This window comes from Artemia franciscana, chromosome 13 (assembly GCF_032884065.1).
Source record: "Artemia franciscana chromosome 13, ASM3288406v1, whole genome shotgun sequence".
Lineage (NCBI taxonomy): Eukaryota > Metazoa > Arthropoda > Branchiopoda > Anostraca > Artemiidae > Artemia > Artemia franciscana.
The window spans coordinates 20,760,002-20,778,651 of record NC_088875.1 but is presented as its reverse complement, the minus strand read 5'-3'; the positions used below and the strand labels follow the sequence as shown (position 1 = coordinate 20,778,651).

At 33.8% G+C, this 18,650-nt stretch overlaps 1 protein-coding gene across 1 annotated transcript in view; it reads right to left on the bottom strand.

Moving 5' to 3' along the window:
• LOC136034640 (alpha-1,3-mannosyl-glycoprotein 4-beta-N-acetylglucosaminyltransferase A-like) overlaps positions 1–18,650 on the bottom strand; it is a 60,753-nt gene continuing 42,103 nt past the window's right edge. Inside the window, exons 8-9 of the mRNA XM_065715941.1 lie at positions 12,254–12,369; positions 1–199 (exon numbers count right to left, since the gene is read on the bottom strand). Coding sequence (XP_065572013.1) covers positions 179–199; positions 12,254–12,369 — 137 coding nt within the window. The 3' untranslated portion in view covers positions 1–178. The remainder of the gene's footprint in view (positions 200–12,253; positions 12,370–18,650) is intronic.

Sequence of the window (18,650 nt, the reverse complement as noted above, 5' to 3'; positions counted from 1 at the left end):
TTCGATAAAATTATGTTATTCAACAAACTTCACTGGCAAAACAAAATAGACATAGCTCCTTTAAGATAAAAATGCGCAACAAAATAAAATGTAAATAGTGCAGCCTAATATACAACCATGGATTAACTAAATTCGTTATTAGTTTTTTGGCTCGATAAAGCCAAAAGTCTTGGAGCTGCTACCTCGGTTCGAGAGAGACCTAAAATGTAAAAAACAGGAAATTAGAAAAAACTGAAAATTTTAGATTTTACGATAACACTGCTCGATTTTTATCAACTGAGTCTGAAAAGTTTAAATTAATTTCAACTTTGTAAAAAGGAAATTATTCTTAAAATGGCGCAAAATACAAAAAGTACGCCTATAAATGCACAAAATGCCCCCCCCCCCTACCGCTACCCAAAAAATAAATTTTCTTGAAAGGCCAATAATTAAAAGGTGGTAGGACGGGGGGGGGGGGGGGGGCATTGCATAAAATCGTCCGTGAATGGTCATAAAATTTTTCCCGATTTTTTTTTTTTTTCATGTTCAGTCTTAACAATTAAGATCTATTTGAGCTATTAGTATGCTGCATCATTGGCGCTTTACTCAAAACTATAAGTGACTTAGTAGTATAAGGAACACAGGAGCTGAACCACATCATTAATCCATTCAATTTTCATCATTTTCAGTCCATTTTTAAAACATTTTGAACATTTTCCATCCCAACATTCAACATGGAAATAGTTCCTTGGAAATTATAGTTTGGTCTCATTTTTATACGTTTAAAAAAATTAAAGTGGATGGTTTTACTGTATCAAAAACTAAAATCAAAGAAGTGTTGCAAAATCAAAATAGTTATTCTTTACACCATCCAACTTATCATACATTTAAAAGAAGACACGTTTACATTCAGTGTCGAAGACCAGTGGCAAGCAGATTTGGCTGATATGCAGCAGTAAAAAAGTGAAAATAATAATTGTAATTACATTCTTAAAGTCATCGATTGTTTTAGTAAATATGCTTGGTGTATTCCTTTAAAGGATAAAACGGGAAATTATTAATACTTTTACAGATTTATTTAAAAATAGAAAACCTAAAAAATTACAGATAAAGGCAAAGAATTTGTTATGAAAAACGTTCAAGTATTTTTTAAGAGTAATGTAATTAATTGGTTCTCATCTGAAAGTGAATCGAAAGCTCAAATGTTGAGTAGTTTGATAGAATGATCAAAGGGAAATTATGGAAATATTTTACTCATAACAATCGAAAACTTTGGATAGATGTATTACCCTCTTTCATTGACAATTATAACAATTCTTATCATCGATCCATTAAAATGAAACCAATAGAAGCGAGTAAAAATGGAAATGAAAATATGGTGTATACTAATTTATTTCCTGATACCAAAGTTCAAAAACCATCCATAAACAAATTCAATGTTGGTAATTTGGTTATATTTAATCAAGGTAAACATGTTTTTGATAAAGGTTACCAACCAAATTTCACAACTGAAGTGTTTCAAATAACTGTAGTGAAAAATACAACCCACATAATGTATGAACTGTAGGATAAAACTGGTAGACTCATTATTGATGGTTTGTACGAAAAAAAAACTCTCGAAAGTTATTCAATAAAACCTTTCATTCTATAAATGATCCTATAAATTGTTAGCGAGTGTAGTGAAAAGTAGAGAAATACAAAGAAATATAGTTCAAGAACGTGCCTTAGACCAAGCTGAATTTCGTGACTGCTGAAACGCTTGGTGTTCCTATTGTTGAAGCAGAAGATAAAAAATACAAATATAATTACTGATAAATTACATGAAAATGACACTAGTTTAAGAAGACGATTACATCGACTGGATCAATCTTTAAATAACGCAGCAAGTTTTCAAGCAAGCAATCAAGCTCACTCAAGTCAATCTATTTTACCCCCGAATAAGCCAAATTTCATTGCTAATGTCGATTCTGGGATAGATGAAGAACATTTGAGGGAAATCAATGAGGTATATGATCCTAAGGGATTCTATTTTGAAATGCCTAGTTTTTATTTAGGAAATTGTTCTATGTTTAAATCAATCTAGATGAATCAGGAACACTTAATCAAAGGTATGGAGGAAAGATGAAAGGTGTAAAATCTGGTGAATTAGAAAAAGGTAAAAGGTTAGAAATTCAGTTGGTAAAAAGCTATAGAAGAAGGTTAAAAGCTATTAAAGATAACTTAGATTTTCTACATCCTCAACAGGGAATTGAGATTTACACGAATGCAAATGATACGACTGAAAAATTATATAGTTTGCTAGGTAGCAGAGCTGCAGGAAATACATCTGATGACGTGAGAAATGAAGCTCGATTCGTTATTCAAGAATAATATTATTAAGAAAAATGACTATAATACTATTTACAACAACTATCTCAGAATTTGAATTTTATTAAAGAAAACTACTTTCTAATAAATGGTTTTGATTATTATTAGTGGTAACAAAAAAGTGGAAAAGCTAGGATAGATTACAATCAGAAAGAGTTAAATGGTGTGAGATCTCTAAAGTATATAGTTTTAATAACAAGAGATATTTGAATAAATATCTTGACGAGCATAGGAAAGGCTTATTGGATGCAATGATTTTAGAGAAGGGACTGAAACTACGTCCCTGGAGATGCTCTTGTTGACACCCTCAATGAAAATCGAAGATCCGCCTCCACTGTTTGAAAATCGTATGTGTATTTAATAATTTTTTCCGTATATAAATGGCAGTGTATCAAGTTTTTCGCTCCTTATTGGGAAGTATTTGAAAAGCCTATTATCGATGATTCTACAACTAAATATGAATATACGTAAATCAGTGAAAACAATGTGAATGTATCACAACCATTAAATTATAATTGCATTTAAGAAGACGTGGAATCATAGATGCTTCCAAGTGATAGTTACCTTTATGCAAAAGTGAAAATAACACGTTTGGGTGGAACAAATATACGAAATAAAGATGAAGCTACTTTAACAAATTATGAATTTAATTTGTTCAGAATTGCTGAATATATTATCAATGGAAAACGTATTGATTATGTATGTTTAGCGACTACTGTTAAAAATTTATTAGAATTTTCAGATGATTATAGTAGAAGCGCAGCTACTAATATGTTTTGTTATGAAGATAAAACCCAATACGTTGATTCCTTTAAACCAGAAAACGAGTTTGAAAGTACTATTACATCTGTTGCAGTGGTGATGGAACAATTGCAACAAAACCAAATAATGCTTCTATCCTAGCAGTCTATTCTATCTAGCAGTGGTTTATTTAAAAGATAACTTAACTGAATAAAACAAAAAAACGTCACGTGGTTAGTATGTACTTACCATTATCACGGTTATTTGGATTTTTTCAAGATATTAATTTTGTTTTTAGAGGCGTTACACATAAAATTATATTCAAAAGAAACGATTTTTGCAACATGATTATAAAATCTGAAACTCAAATTTTTTAAGTAGATATATTGCATTTATCATGGATGTTACCAGTATTGCATCCCAGTTTACCCATAGCGATTCAATTAGAAGCCGAACTAACGAAGAAGGCGGAACAATTAAAACCTGGATTAGGATAGGGCAGCTCATGTGAATTAAAATGGGAAGCGTGTAATACCTATAAAAGTGATAATAAAACGGATAGAGAATTAAAATGGAGGGTTGTCAGTGAACGCTATAATACAACTAAACAGTTAACAGTTAAACGCAAAACAATATGGTATTTGAACATATGAATACTAACAGAATTCAAATGAGAGTAAATGGATATATCCACAAGAAGATTTTAAATGTGATTTTAGTGATGCTAATGAAGATTATTCTAAAGCTCACCAACGATTTTCATAGTTAGGATATAAACATAAAAATGTTTATATTGGAACAATTGTAAGTTACAAGGATTTTAAAATAGAATATCCTTTATTTTGTTTTCATATTTAGAAGCAAGAACCGAATATTTGTCGAAGTGGATAACTGCTAACATAGAAATTAACTTTTATTAGATTAACTACCTGCTAATCCATACAATATTTACTGTGTTATATTTTCAGAAAGAAAAGCAATCATGGAAGTCATTGTAAGTAAATTATATATTAATATGTAAATTATTTTTGATTGGAAATTTGTTTAATAAAATAATTTAATAATAGATGGAGAAACTTTTAAGCAGAATGAAAATTGAAAATAAACGTAATCGAACAATTAGGAAAGAAGATTTGGACACTAGAAAGGAAAATATAATTAAAGCAATGAAATATGTTACAACTAGATATAGAAGAAAATAGTTATAACTATTGATTTTCAAGGTGAAATGGTTGATCTATTTGCACCTAAGCGTTTTGATTCTAAAGTAGCTGATTTTGAAATTGAATTTAAAAAATTAGATAAATGTATGATTTTAAAGGTCATTGAAATAAAAGGGAAGATAATAACAATTATTTAGATATTGTTATCGAACTATCCACTGAATAATTAAATTATTACATTTTATCTGTAGCATACATAAAGTATTAAATATTAGTAAAATATGCATCACATTCTTAGTAAATATGTAAATATGTAATAAGTAAAATATGCAATCTCACAAGACCTGTTTTGATCCTAAAGCTCATGATGGGAAATTGTAGAAACGATTAAAATTTTTATCCAAAATGGTGTGAATTCAATTGAAAATGGAATAAATTCGATTGATTAATGATATGGTTCGTCTCCTATGTTCGCATTGTAAAAAAGTATAAAAATGACACCAGACTTTGATTTCTAGTACTTGTTTTCATGTTGAATGTCGGAATGGAGAATGTTCAAAATGTTTAATATTTCATGTTAAAATAACGTAAAATGGACTGAAAAAGATGCAAATTGAATGGATTAATGATGTGGTCCAGAACTTGTATTTCTTATACTACTTTCCTTGAAGAGTCTTGGAAAGTACAAATTAAATCAACTTGAATATTGGATATATACTGATATAAATTGCTGAAAGGTCATCAGTTCAAGATTTTATTTCACTGTACTTTTTATTTTCATTTTTCAATGCTGTAATAACTGAGAAAGAAAATATTTGCAATATAATTCGTTTTCAGTGAACCGCCAATGACGCAGTAGGCTTTAGGTTTTTGCAGTTAAGGCAGGGAGCAGCATCCAAACTCTTGTTTGTAGTGAAACTGTGTTTCTCTTGAACAGTCTTGGAAAGAACTGATAAAAATTAAACAGAATGTTTGATATATAACGATATCAATTGGTGAAAACTCATCAGTTCGAAATTTTAGTATAATTTTAATGTCTAATGTCTTAATGTCCAATTTAATGTCTTTAATGTCTAAAAGAAAATATTTGTAATATAATTCGTTTTCAGTAAAGTAATGACGTAGCAAGTTTTAGACTTCTACAGTGAGGGAAGGAGGCGACACCTAACCTCTAGTCTGTAGTGATTTTTGTTCGTTTCACGCTTGATTTGCATGTTCAATTTAAGATTTATTTATTCATTTATATTTGTACTTATTGTGTGTTTGTTTGCATTGATAGTAATTTCTGGTCGTTTTGAGTTTGAAGTTTAACAGGTATTTGTATCGGCTGATCTTATGTTTAATATGGCCTTTATTTTGTAAAACTTCTTCAGAATTTTACTTTTTAATTAATTTTTGTTTTCGTTTTTGATTACAAAAAATTTGAAGTTTTTTAAAAATTCCTTATTTCAAAATAATTTTTTTTAGAGCATCAAACTTTCATAAAAGTATCAAAACTAGTATCAAAGCAACAATGTCAAAGTAAAAATAATAAAGTAAAGAAAAGATCAAAGTAAACAAGGTATCAAAGCAACAATAATCAAATTGCATAACTAACAGCCTAAATCCATTAAATCCAGGTAGTGGCGTAATTTCGTCAAATATTGGAGGGGGTGGGGGGCATTAGAGCCAATTTTCCCAAATCAAGTGGAAATGACGGTAAAATTTTTAAAAAAATGTTGTACCAGAAGGTACTATTTAGTTCTATAACAGTACTTTAAAGGTACTTTATAGTACCTAACCCGTACCCTTCAAAAAAGGTCTGTGAGGGGTGGTTCCCCCACCCCCTGCATCATAGCAAGCTACGCCCCTGAATTCAAGTATCAAAGCAACAATAAGTAAGTTTCGTAACTCAGAGCCTTCCCCCGGGGTTAGGGGGAAGGAATAAGAGACCACCACTCAACTGGTATATAGAGTTATCCTCCCATTTGCGCTGCAAATGAGAGGATATTCGGAGATCGCGTTTGATGTTGGAGGGTGTACGGTGATGGCTGTACGCAGCCTTCCATCGGTGGCTCTGTTCTCAATAATTTTAGTGCACAGTTGGCAACGTATCCAGAACATCCTTAATTAAAAATGCCCTCTTTTCTTAATAAATAACCAGAAAAAAAGGAAGCTAGAATTTTCAATTTCTAATCATTTGAGTCCCCTAAGAAGTGTATACACCACCTCTTCCATAAAAACCTTTTTTCCGCCAGGCGTAAGTTAAAACTCTTCCCGGGGTTGGAGGGAGTGTTTTGAACCTGAGTAGTTTGTCATCTGATCGTTTGACAATTTCAAACTTAATGAGTATCTCAAAATTTTGATCAGATAAATTCTAGGAAGAGGGTGTGGGGGGGGGGGACTGCCTTCTGATCACATTTGATGACTCTGAAAAGGTAACTAGAACGTTCAATTTCCAACCAAATGATCCATTTTGAAGTTTATACTACCACCCCTTACATTAAACCTAATAGGCACCAGGGGAATAACTTACAACGCCTGCCCCCGGGCCCTAGGGGATTGTGTCGGCCGTGAAGTTTTTGTTATCTCATTTTAGAACTATTTTAAACAAAATGAATATCTCAGAATTTTATTGAATGCATTTGGGAAAAAAGCGCGGGGAGAGGGAGGGGGCTAGTTGCCCTCCAATCACTTCTGACTCTTAAAGAGCACTAAAACTTCCCATTTTCAATTGAATGAGCCCCCTACGAAGTTTATACGACCACCCCTTCCATATGAAGTGCCTCTGGGAAAAAATTATAAATAATAAAACATTGAAGCCTTCAAAGCCTTATAAAGTGGGGGGGGGGTAGTTGCCCTCAGATCTCCTTCGACTCTTAAAAAGTGAACAAAAATATTGAATTTCCAATCAAATGAGCCATTTCTGAAGTTTATAAGATCATCCCTTCCATAAGAACCATATATGCTCCCTGGGCGTAACTGCAAACGCCTGCTCCCGAGCCCTATGGTGTTGTGTCGACACTGAAGTTTTTGTTATCTGACCTATGAACTATTTTTAACATAATGGCCCTCTCAAAATTTTTATTAGATGGGTTTTGGGATAAATTTTCATCAGATGGGTTTAAAAAATGAACTGGAACTTTCAATTCCCAATCAGATGAGCCATCTCTGAAGTTTATACGATCATCCTTCCATATGAACCAATTAAGCCACCAGGGAATAACTTACGACGCCTGCCACCAAGTCCTAGAAGGTTGTATCGACACCGGATCTTTTGATAACTGATCTTTGAACTATTTTCAACAATTTGGCTATCTCAAAATTTTTATCAGATGGGTTTGGAGAAAAAGGGCGTAGGGAGGGGGGATAGTTGCCCTCAGATATCTTTTAACTCTTAAAAAGTGAGCTAAAACTGTCAATTTCCAATCAGATGTGCTCTCTCTGAAGTTTATACAAGCATCCCTTCCATAATAACCATATATGCCCCAGGGTATAACTTACGCCTGCTCCCGGGCCCTGGGGGGCTGTGTCGACACCAGAGTTTTGCTATCTTACTTTTGAACTATTTTTAGCAAAATGCCTATCTTTAAGTTTTTATCTGATGCATTTATGGGAAACAGGACAAATGGCGGGGAAGGCTAGTTGCCCTCCAATCACTTATGACTTTCAAAAAGGGCACTAGAATTTACAATTTCCAACCAAAGGAACCCCTTCCGAAGTTTATACAAGCATCCCTTCCATGAAAACCATATATTTCCCCAGAGCATAACTTACAACGACTGGCCCCAGGGGGGTTGTGACGACTCCAGATTTTCGTTATATGGTCTTTGGACTATTTTTAACAAATGACTATCTCGAAATTTGTATCGGATGTATTAGGACAACAAAGGGCGCTGGGGGGCAATTTGGACTTCGGTCACTTTTGTCTCTTAAAAGGGGCATTAGAACTTCCGATTTCCAATCGAATGAGCCCCATCCAAAGTTTATATGATCACTCCTTCTATACTAAGTACCTCTAGGTAACAATAAAAATAATAATAAAACACTGGAGCCGTATGGCCTTTTACTATAGCGCATAGCGTTGGCTCTAATATAGTATTCGCTATCGGGAAAGGGATGCAGGTTTAACCTTAGGTGTCAAAAAGGACCAAGGTATTTTGGTGAAGCTCTTCTGGAATGTTGAGAGAAGTGTTGAACTAAATCAAAACAAACTATGTCCATATCGGTTTTCAAATCAATATCTTAACATCAGTATATTCCTAAGAACGGCTTAGCGTATAAGGGGGATGATCAAATGACAAAACGACAATGTGCATGCTACTACTACTATAACTACTAATTCTATTGTGATTTCCACGGCATGACTAGAGGAATCCTCAACTGATCAAAAGGCAATATATGCATACTACTACTGCTACCACCGTTACTACTCTACTCATACAACTACTACTCCTACTAAAACTATTACTCCTACTGCTACAAAGGCTAAGGGTATGAAGAGGAAAATTTCAGGGAAAATTAAAATGATACAAAACACACTCTGTGCATGCAGGTTGTCAAAATGGTTCGGGGTATTAAGTTGAAACTTTCAGGGAGTGGTGAGGGGGTGATCAATTGAAAAACGGCAGAATGTGCACGCTATTACTATAACTACTACTTCTACTGTTACTACTACTAAGGCTACGGGTATTAAGGTGGAAATTTCAGGAATTGTTGAGGGGGAAAGTTGAACTAGAACAATATCATACTATGTGCAAATAGACTGTCAAAAGATCGTATAAGCAATATCTTAGAAACGGCTCAGTGCATTAAGTTGAAACTTCCAGGGTATGAGAGGGACGTTCAACTAATCAGAAGGCAATAAGTGCATGCTACTACTACTGCAACTACCACTAAGGCTAAGGGTATGAAGATGAAAGTTGGAGGGAACATGTAGGGGAAGTTGAATTAAATCCACAGTGTGTGCATGCAGGTTGTCCAAAGACCACATATTAGCAAAATATTAGGGACGACTTGTCCAAAAAGCGTATATTAGCGATATCTTAGGAACGACTTGAGAGAGAAAGATGAGTTTATTAATATAAATAACAAAACAAAACATTTAAATGGCCCGAAGCAAAGCTTGTTTGGGCTTACAACCCCAATACACATACAAATAAAAACAATGCTGGAACAAAACAATACTTGTAGTCTGAAGTTGAAACCTACATGGTTTATTGTGGGGAATGTTGAACAAACCAAAAGTCAATATTAACATGTTACTGCTATTACTTTAACTACAACTGCAACTAATATTACTACTGCAACGGCGGTTGTGGCCTCTCTCACGTCCGGGGCAAAATCTTGATGAACCCCCTCCCCGAAACTCCCAGAAATTTGAAGCCAAATTTGAACAAAATTTTCATTTAAAAACGAAACTTTCCATTTATTTAAATCTGACTCTTCTTACCATAGCCTCTGCAAAATTATTAATTATCTCGCCTCAATTGATGACTTCTAATTCAACGAGTTCAATGATCATTAACGCTAAATCATTTCGTCCCTCCTTGCCCGTAACTGATCTGTTCTTTCTTTACCAATTGACGAAAGTGCTGACCCCCCTCCCCCGCACGAAAGAAGTGACTATGGCTCTGAAAAAGTGGACAAATGAACGTCACCTCCAGTCGATGGAGTCACGGCAGAGATGCTGAAGACATACCTTTGCGCCTGCATAACTGTTTTGAATGCTCTCCTACTGGTCGTCTGGAGTAACTAAACAGTCCTGAAAGATTGGATCAGGGGTATACTGATCAAACTCTACTAGAAGAGTGATGCTCTAATCTGTGATAACCGGAGGGTCATCAACTTTTGCCCTTGTAGGTCTTGCTCCAATCTTAGTTTCATTCTTAGACTGATGTTTTTGAGGAGTCCAGGAATGGGACAAAAAATATACATGGCTCATCAATTTTCCACTTTCAATCCTGTTGATTCGAAGATTTTGTACAAGATTTAGAATTATTACGGAGTACCTGATAAACTAATCAAAATAAAATCGCACCCTCGGAAGACAGTGAATGTTGTTTCTGAACACATTCCGAACCTTTTTTGAATACAGAAAATGAGGATACACCTTTGATTTAGATAATGTCTGGTGTCAAACAGGGATGTATATTATCCCCATTCCTGTTTGTTATAGTTATGGACTATATTGTAAGAGGTCTTCAGATTCTAGAGTGAAGTTTTGCAGCCAGCAGATCTATGACCTGGACTTCGCTGACGAAGTTGTTCTTCTCTACGAGGCAAAACAGCGACTGCAGTTGCTACTCGACACCATAGATGAAAAGGCTTGAAAAGTTGGTCTAACAGTCAATAAGACGATGATGGTTACATTTGACTCTCTGCTGGCAATGAAATGCAAAGATAAAGTACTTGAACAGGTCAATGAATTTAAGAACCTCGGAAGTTAGACTCATTATAATGGTGAAATAACCAACAAAATCAAGAGGAGGGTTGGGCAAGCTACATCGGTTTTTAATTACTTGAAACTGATATGGCACAGTAGGGAATACTCTATGCGCTTAAAGCTCCACCTCATGAATAGCAACGCGATGTGCATTTTCCTCCATACAAGTGAATGCTGTTAACTAATCCTAGCGTCCTAGCCCTTGAAAACACGTGATATAGAAGAATACTGAAAACAGCGTGGAAGGAAAAGGTCACGAACATAGGGTTTTGCCAGAAAACCGGTCGGCCACTAACTGCTTACCTTTTTAAATGTAGGAGATAGAAGTACCCTTCATCTCCGCATTTCACAATTAATTCTGACACATCTATAGGTTTCCTTAAGGAAACGTGTCATGTTGAATTATTTTCTTCATGCCTTGGAGTTCATGGCAAAAATGGAAGGGATCTAAATTACTATAATATTTTACTTTTATCGCTACTTACTTTATTTTTAAGCCTAAGATATAGGAAAAATGAAAATGCTGGATTCGGTTTGCTTATATACTGCGAACTACGGCCTCTACTTTATTTTAATAGAAATAAAATAGTATTTGATTTTCACCAGAGGGCTTAATATCCTTTAAGGATTTCAAATCTGAAATCCTTGAAATCCTTTGAATTCTAAGGTTGTTGATTACAAATCTGAGTAATAATACAATGTTAACATCCTAAACCATTTTAAATTGCTCCAACACAACTAATCAGTTGTTTTTACCAACCCACCTCCCCCCAAGGTTCCCCCAAAGATATATTGCCATTTTCGCTTTTCTGAACACAAAGTATATTTGAAACAGCTTTTTTTTTTCACCGTAAAACTACCAATCGAATACATCCACAATCTCCAGAAATTCATAGTTTTCTTTCATTATTTGATTAATACAAATCATGAAGATGGTATGCTGCAGAAACAGTTTAAAATTTAATTTAGAATTTTCTTGGCTTGTTTTTTTTTACGCACATGTATGATTTATAAAATTCCACAAATCTGTTGTACTAGTAATACACAAAATAATCTTTATAGGTAAAGTAAAATGGTGCACTTTTGGACTTTCCTTGATGCTGAAAAAAAAAATACCTTTGATGCCATCTTTTCCTTCTTTTTTATCAATGTGTTTCACCAACCCCAGTTTTGTATTCCACAAACTGTTCCCACTTTTGCTTGAAACTCTTCTTTGAGAAAGAAGGCGATCTTACGTATTTCTACTTCGAAATTATTTGCTACTATAAAGATCCTGAGAACCTCATTATTGTTTTTATACGTTCCCCAGTTGGTGAAGAGTGAAGCCTCTTGAGGGTTTAGCCAGTAGCCCCAGCTCATGAGAGGGATCAAGAATTTTTCTCAATTTAAAAAAAATATGAAGATGCCAAAAAGAGTGTTTTTAAAGATCTATTAGGGTAGCCATTTGCCCACCCCCTGGGTTTTAGCTCTGAACCTACTTAAACAACACAACTTTTTTCTTTGTCAAATAAATCAAAGCTGAAACATCAAATTATGCATCGAATATAATAAAAAGGTATTCTAGGACTGAGATACTGACCTCACTAATTATTACCCAATTTTTGCTCTCGGAATGAATAGAAAGACGGAACTCGTAAACTTCTTCAATTTCTTCAGGCACGTCTCCTTTTGCAACTCCTAACTCATCAAACCTACCTACAAAATAAAAGTCGACTGAACTGAATTAATAACAGGTAATTGTAGGCTATAATGTAAAGAGTTGATCATGTTACATTCGTTCAATCAATGCTGAAATGGAAAGTAGAAGTTCTTCTTATTACGAAGTACATGTGGAAGTTGTCCATTTTTTAAAAGTTATGATCGTTGATATAATTTAAGGAGGAATCTCATCAATCAAAGAGCTGTGAGTGCCTAACTCAGAAGCCTATAGTTATCTTCTAAAAAGTTGATAAAGATCCATTCAATCTTACCAAACTCCAAACACTATCATATCAGTTTGATGAGACTACAACCCTTTACTTTCTCTTTCTGCTTTTTTTTTGTCTACTACACCTCAGAGATATTTACCTCTCAGGAATTTTTAAATACCAACTAGCTATATTGTAGGATAAGTCGAGGTCCTTGGGTTTCTTTTTAGTTTAAACCTTGCACAAGCGCAATGCTCAAATTTCAAGTAGATTGCAAAACTTGTACTAGAAACTTTACGTATACTATATTAGAAGAATAACAAGAAACCCAAGTTTAGAGCCAGTCCAACAATGGTAAAAGCATATTTAACCGTCACTATCTATTTCCAAAAACAGATAAATCACGGATATAGCTAGCATATCCTTTATGCTGAAGGTTCCAATATCTTAATGTTCAGAAGACTTGATCATATAGATTATTTGTTTTAAGGTGAGTTTCAAAGGAAGGATTTAAGTTCTATTACTAAATTAAGTATTGATTGTTCACCACTTACGGCAATAAGGAAAAATAATGGAAATATAAGAAAATATTTATGAAAGTAAAATGTTGAATGATTTGTCTTAGAGCGTGTGAAATACAATGAATTGACTGGCAAGTGTATTTCGAGACTAATAACACGTTCTATTATGCTGATACAGTACAGATGGATAGGGCGATTTTCTAGTAGTAAATATAAATGAGCGCACTAAATAAGCGCACATGCCAAAGACACAATTCAGCGATTATGATAGACTAACTAAGAGAAAAGATGAAATGAACAAAACTCATTTAATAAGCAAAAAAGATACGATCAGCAGAAACAGACAGCAAAAAGAATATTGTCCCTCACCCCCTCCCTTCTTTAAAATAGGAAATCAAAATAGAGATAACAACTAATCCATGATAATGTTTGGTACTGTTTTGATACAGCATGATATTGTTTGTTAAATGTACTATAATTCAACGATTATCATAGGTTAACTACAAAAGAAAAGAAATGAACGAAACTTATTTAATATGCAAAAAAGATAAGATCAGCAGCAACAGTCAACATAAAAGAATATTATCTCTCACCCCACCCCGCCCCATAAAATGAGAAATAAAAATATTGATAAAAACTAGTCCATGATAATATTTAATACTTATTAATACAGCGTGATACTGTTTGTTACATGTACTACAATTCGACGATTATCATAGACTAAATACAAAAAAAGAAGAAGGAAGGAATGAAAGATACGACAGGAAGCAATATAAAAGAATATTATCCCTCGTACCCCCCCCCCCAATAAAATGGGAAATAAAAATAATGATAATACATGATACTGAGGTAAAATATTTTAAAGCTGATATCCAGAATATTCAAATTTGCTTTTTTATCAAAACTCATTCGACAAACATTCCAGAGCCCCAGACTCAGTTGCTCTGAACCAAGACCATATCTTACTCTATTAAATAAAAAAAAGTTTTTTAATTGAAAGTAAAGAGCGACATTAAAACTTAAAGCGAACAGAAATTATTCTGTATATGTAAGGGATTGTCCCCTCCACAACGCCTCGCTCTTTACGCTGAAGTTTTTTTTTCTTGTTTTAAAAAGTAGAGTTGTGGGAAAGAGTCAAACTTTAGCGTAGAGAGCGATTCGTTGAGAAGGGAACAGCCCCTTTCATTTACAGAATAATTTTTGTTCGTTTTGATTTTTAATGTTGCTCCCTACTTTCAGTTATAAAAAAAAACTTGTTTTTATTTAATTTCTGAAAGTTTTGCGCAGGTTTTGAAGATTACTCACCGTACACGAATAATTAAAACGAAATTGCATAGTAATTTTTTAATTAATAATAATCTTGTAATAAACTAAGTTTGATTTTTGTTCCAGTTATTTAAGAATGACTCTTGAATCACAAAGGCTGTTTAGTTACAATAATAACTTCTTTTAAAAGTAAAAAAAAACTTTAGAATAAGAGCGAGCTACTGAGGAAATGCAACCCACCTCATGTATGGAATATTTTCTGTTTGTTTTAAGTTTTGATATGGCTCCTTACTTTCAAATGAGAAAACTTAATTTTTATTTATTTAATTTCTGATCGTTTTTAAATAATGATGGGAAATCCAGGCCCCCTTCATGGAAAATTCCCTTCCCCCATGGAAAGATCTTCCCACATAACCTTCTCCCCCGACCTCCACAAAAAAATTTCTCCTGAAAACCTCTACATACTTTCCAATAATCAATACAATACGTAAACAATTGATAAATTTCGCAACTTGTATTCCTTCCCCTGGGACTGTGGGAGATTAAGTCGTCCTCAAAGACATGATTATAGATTTTTTGACTATGCTGAACAAAATGGATATCTCAAAATTTTGATCGGGTGACTTTGGGATAAAAATGAGCGTGGGTGGGGGCCTAGTTGCCCTTTAATTATTTTGGTCACTTAAAAAGCGCACTAGAACTTTAATTTCCGTTAGAATGAGCCCTCTCGTGATATTATAGGACCACTGAGTCCGTGCGATCACCCCTGAGAAGAAAAAAAAGAAACACGCATTCATGGCAAAAATTCCACATTTTTGTAGATAGGAGGTTGATACCTCTACCGTAGGGTTCTCTAATCTGCTGAATCTGATGTGTAAGACTAATTTTAGTCTTACTCTGACGATTAAGCCTAAACTTGATGAAACTTATGTATTTGAAATCAACATAAAAATGGATCTATTGGTATCAAAATCCTATTTTCTAGAGTTTCGATTACTATTGAGCTGGGTCGCTCCTTACTTACATTTCTTTACCACGAACTGTTTCATTAAGAAACTATGAAGTTCAATCATTTTTAAGAAGTATATCTTAAGTGTGAAACTGAGAATTATGGACAGATTATTTAAATTGACGGGTGGTGTCTCATTCAAATACTTAAAGCAAAATTTAGATCTCTAAATCAAAATAAATATATATACAAATACATTCTTTTTCTTAAATTGAAATGTTTAAACGGAAAAGAAACCAAAGGGGATACAAATTCTTGTCAACGATGTACGAATCTAACAGAGCTACAGACAGGAATGAGCTGGGTATACAAGGTTGGAACAGCTCCAGTATCGTAAATTGGCTATGTATTTACGATTCACCATTCGTTTCTCCCTCCGTCTCTGTTACCAAAAGAAAATTATTGCCTGAATGGTTTCATTACGGTGGTAGAGTGGTCTACCAGCAATGGTAGACCAAAGCATTCAGGCAATATTGCATTGTACTGGAATGTGAGGAAAGAGAGTTTCCTCTGGATTTATTTGCTTTGGTGGTCTTTGTACCAACTATTTCAGCTCAGCTTTGCAAGTTATCAAAATGAAAAAACAAGTTTTTTCAACTGAAAGTAAGGAACAATATTAAAACTTAAAACGAACGGAAACAATAACGTATATAAGGGGGTTGCCCCCTTGTCAGTACATGGCTCTTATAAGCTAAAATTTTACTTTTTGTTCAAATTTCTCAAGAATGACTCCTGATGCACGATAACCGTTTAAATAGAATTCTAAGCTTTTTGCAATTTCAAAACACACTTTAGCGTAAACAGTGAGGTACTAAGGAGGGGGCGACTCTCTCAAATCCATAATAATTCCTATTCGTTTTAAGTTTTAATGTTGCTCCTTACTTTCAGTTGAAAAAAACTTGTTCTTTTTTATTTAACTAAATAAAAAAAATCAAGTTTTTTAAACAGAAAGTAAGGAGCGACATTAAAACTTAAAACGAACAGAAATTACTTCATATATGAAAGAGGCTGCTCTCTCATCAACGCTCCGCTCTTTACGCTAAAGTTTGACTCTTTCTCTAAACTCTACTTTTTAAAACAGTAAAAACCTCTAGTGCAAAGAGTTGATGACGGAGCAGCCCCTTTCATATACGAAGTAATTTCTGTTTGTTTTAAGCTTTAATGTCGCTCCTTACTTTCAGTTAAAAAAAATTATTTTTTAAATTTAATTTCTGAACGTTTTTGAATTAATGCATGTTTTGATTTTGGCTCTCTGCAAATGAATAATTATATCGAAATTTGCATTTTTTTTTTTTTTTTTTTTGCTAAATGGCTGTCTATGAGTTTTGATCAAATGATACTGAGAAAATAAGGAGCGGGGGAGAAGGCCTAGTTGCCCTCCAATTTTTTGGTTACTTAAAAAGGCAACTAGAACTTTTAATTTTTTACGAACGTTTTTATTAGTCAAAGATGTACTTAACTTGCACTTAACTTAACTTGTACTTAACTTACGTAACGAAATTCTGTATTCGCGTGTTTTTATTACATATATGAGGGAGTTCACCCCGTCGTCAGTACCTTGCTCTTTACACTAAAGCTTAAATTTTGTCCCAATTCCTTAAGAATGAACCCTGAATCTCAAAGGCCATAGAATAAATAGTTGAAATTACTGAAAATACTTTAGCGCAAAGAGCGAGGTATTAGGAGGAGGTGAACCCCTCATATGCGTAAAAATTTCTGTTCGTTTTAAATTTTAATGCCGCTCCTTACTTTCAGTTGAAAAAACTTTTTCATATTTGTTTTTTCATTTTTTTTTTTTTTTACATAATGCTGCCATGGAAAGTTCCCCCAACATATCCCTCTCTTCTCAACCCCTCTCTCTCAACCAAAAAAAACCTGAAAACGTCTGTAAACTTCCCAATAACCATTGGTATATCTAAGCACTGGTCAAAGTTTTTAACTTGTAACCCCTCCCACAGGGACTGTGGGGGAGGAAGTTCCCAAAGGCATAGTTATAAGGTTTTTGAACTATGCTGAATAAAATGGCTATCTCAGAATTTTGCTCCGGTGATTTTGAGAAAATTTTTAGCATGGGAGGGGGCCTAGGTGCCCTCCACTTTTTTTTGGTCACTTAAAAATGGCACTAGAGCTTCTCATTTCCCTTAGAATGAGCCCTCTTGCAACATTCTAAGACCACTGGTTCGATACGATCACCCCTGGGAAAAAAAACCAAAAAAAAACAAACAAACAAATCAACACCCATCCGTGATCTGCCTTCAGGTAAAAAATACAAAAGTTCACATTTTTGTAGATAGGAGCTTGAAACTTCTACAGTAGGGTTCTCTGATACACTGAATCTAATGGTGTGATTTTCGTTAAGATTCTATGACTTTTATGCAGTGTTTCCCCATATTTTCTAAAATAAGGCAAATTTTCTCAGACTCGTAACTTTTGATGGGTAAGACTAAACTTTATGAAACTTATATATTTAAAATCAGAACTAAAATGCTATTCTTTTTATGTAGCTATTAGTATCAAAATTCCGTTATTTTAGAGCTTGGGTTGCTATTGAGCCAGGTCGCTCCTAACTACAGCTCGTTACCACGAACTGTTTGATATGATAGTTTTTAATCAATGCTGGAAAATCCAACTCCCCCTCGTATGAAAAATTCCTTTCCCCCACAAAACTCTTCATTGAAAGATCCTCCCACGTAAGCAAACCCAACATAAAATTCCCCCCTTTTTCACAAATTAGGCAAATTTTCTCAGGCTCGTAACTTTTGATGGGTAACATTAAACGTCATTAATTTTATATATTTTAAATAATCGTCTAAATTCAATTGTTTTGATGTATCTATTATTAGATACGTCAAACAATATAATGTCGGTTACTATTGAGTCGCATCGCTCCTTACTTACAGTTCGTTACAACAAACTGTTTGATTTTATCATATTGCCTCCACATTGACCCATAATATCTTTTTAAGGATTCATTGCTATTAAAATGGTGTATTAAAGAGTTAATTAATTGGTTTAGCATTAGATGCAAACTACTAAAATAGTTTACAATTCCTCAGATTATCAAAATAAGAAAAAATAAAGAAGTAAAAAAAAAACAAGATAATAAGAGCAAGACTTAGATAACTCAGTGGGATTTTATTTTGGGTGAGAAAATACTTGCAGACAATATTTTTTCCGCATGAAAATGTTCCGTTCAAAGCGTCTGATGTTCGAGAAAATATAATTTTGTGGTTGGGGTTTCCGCATGTATTTTTATAAAAAAGGGAAAAATCT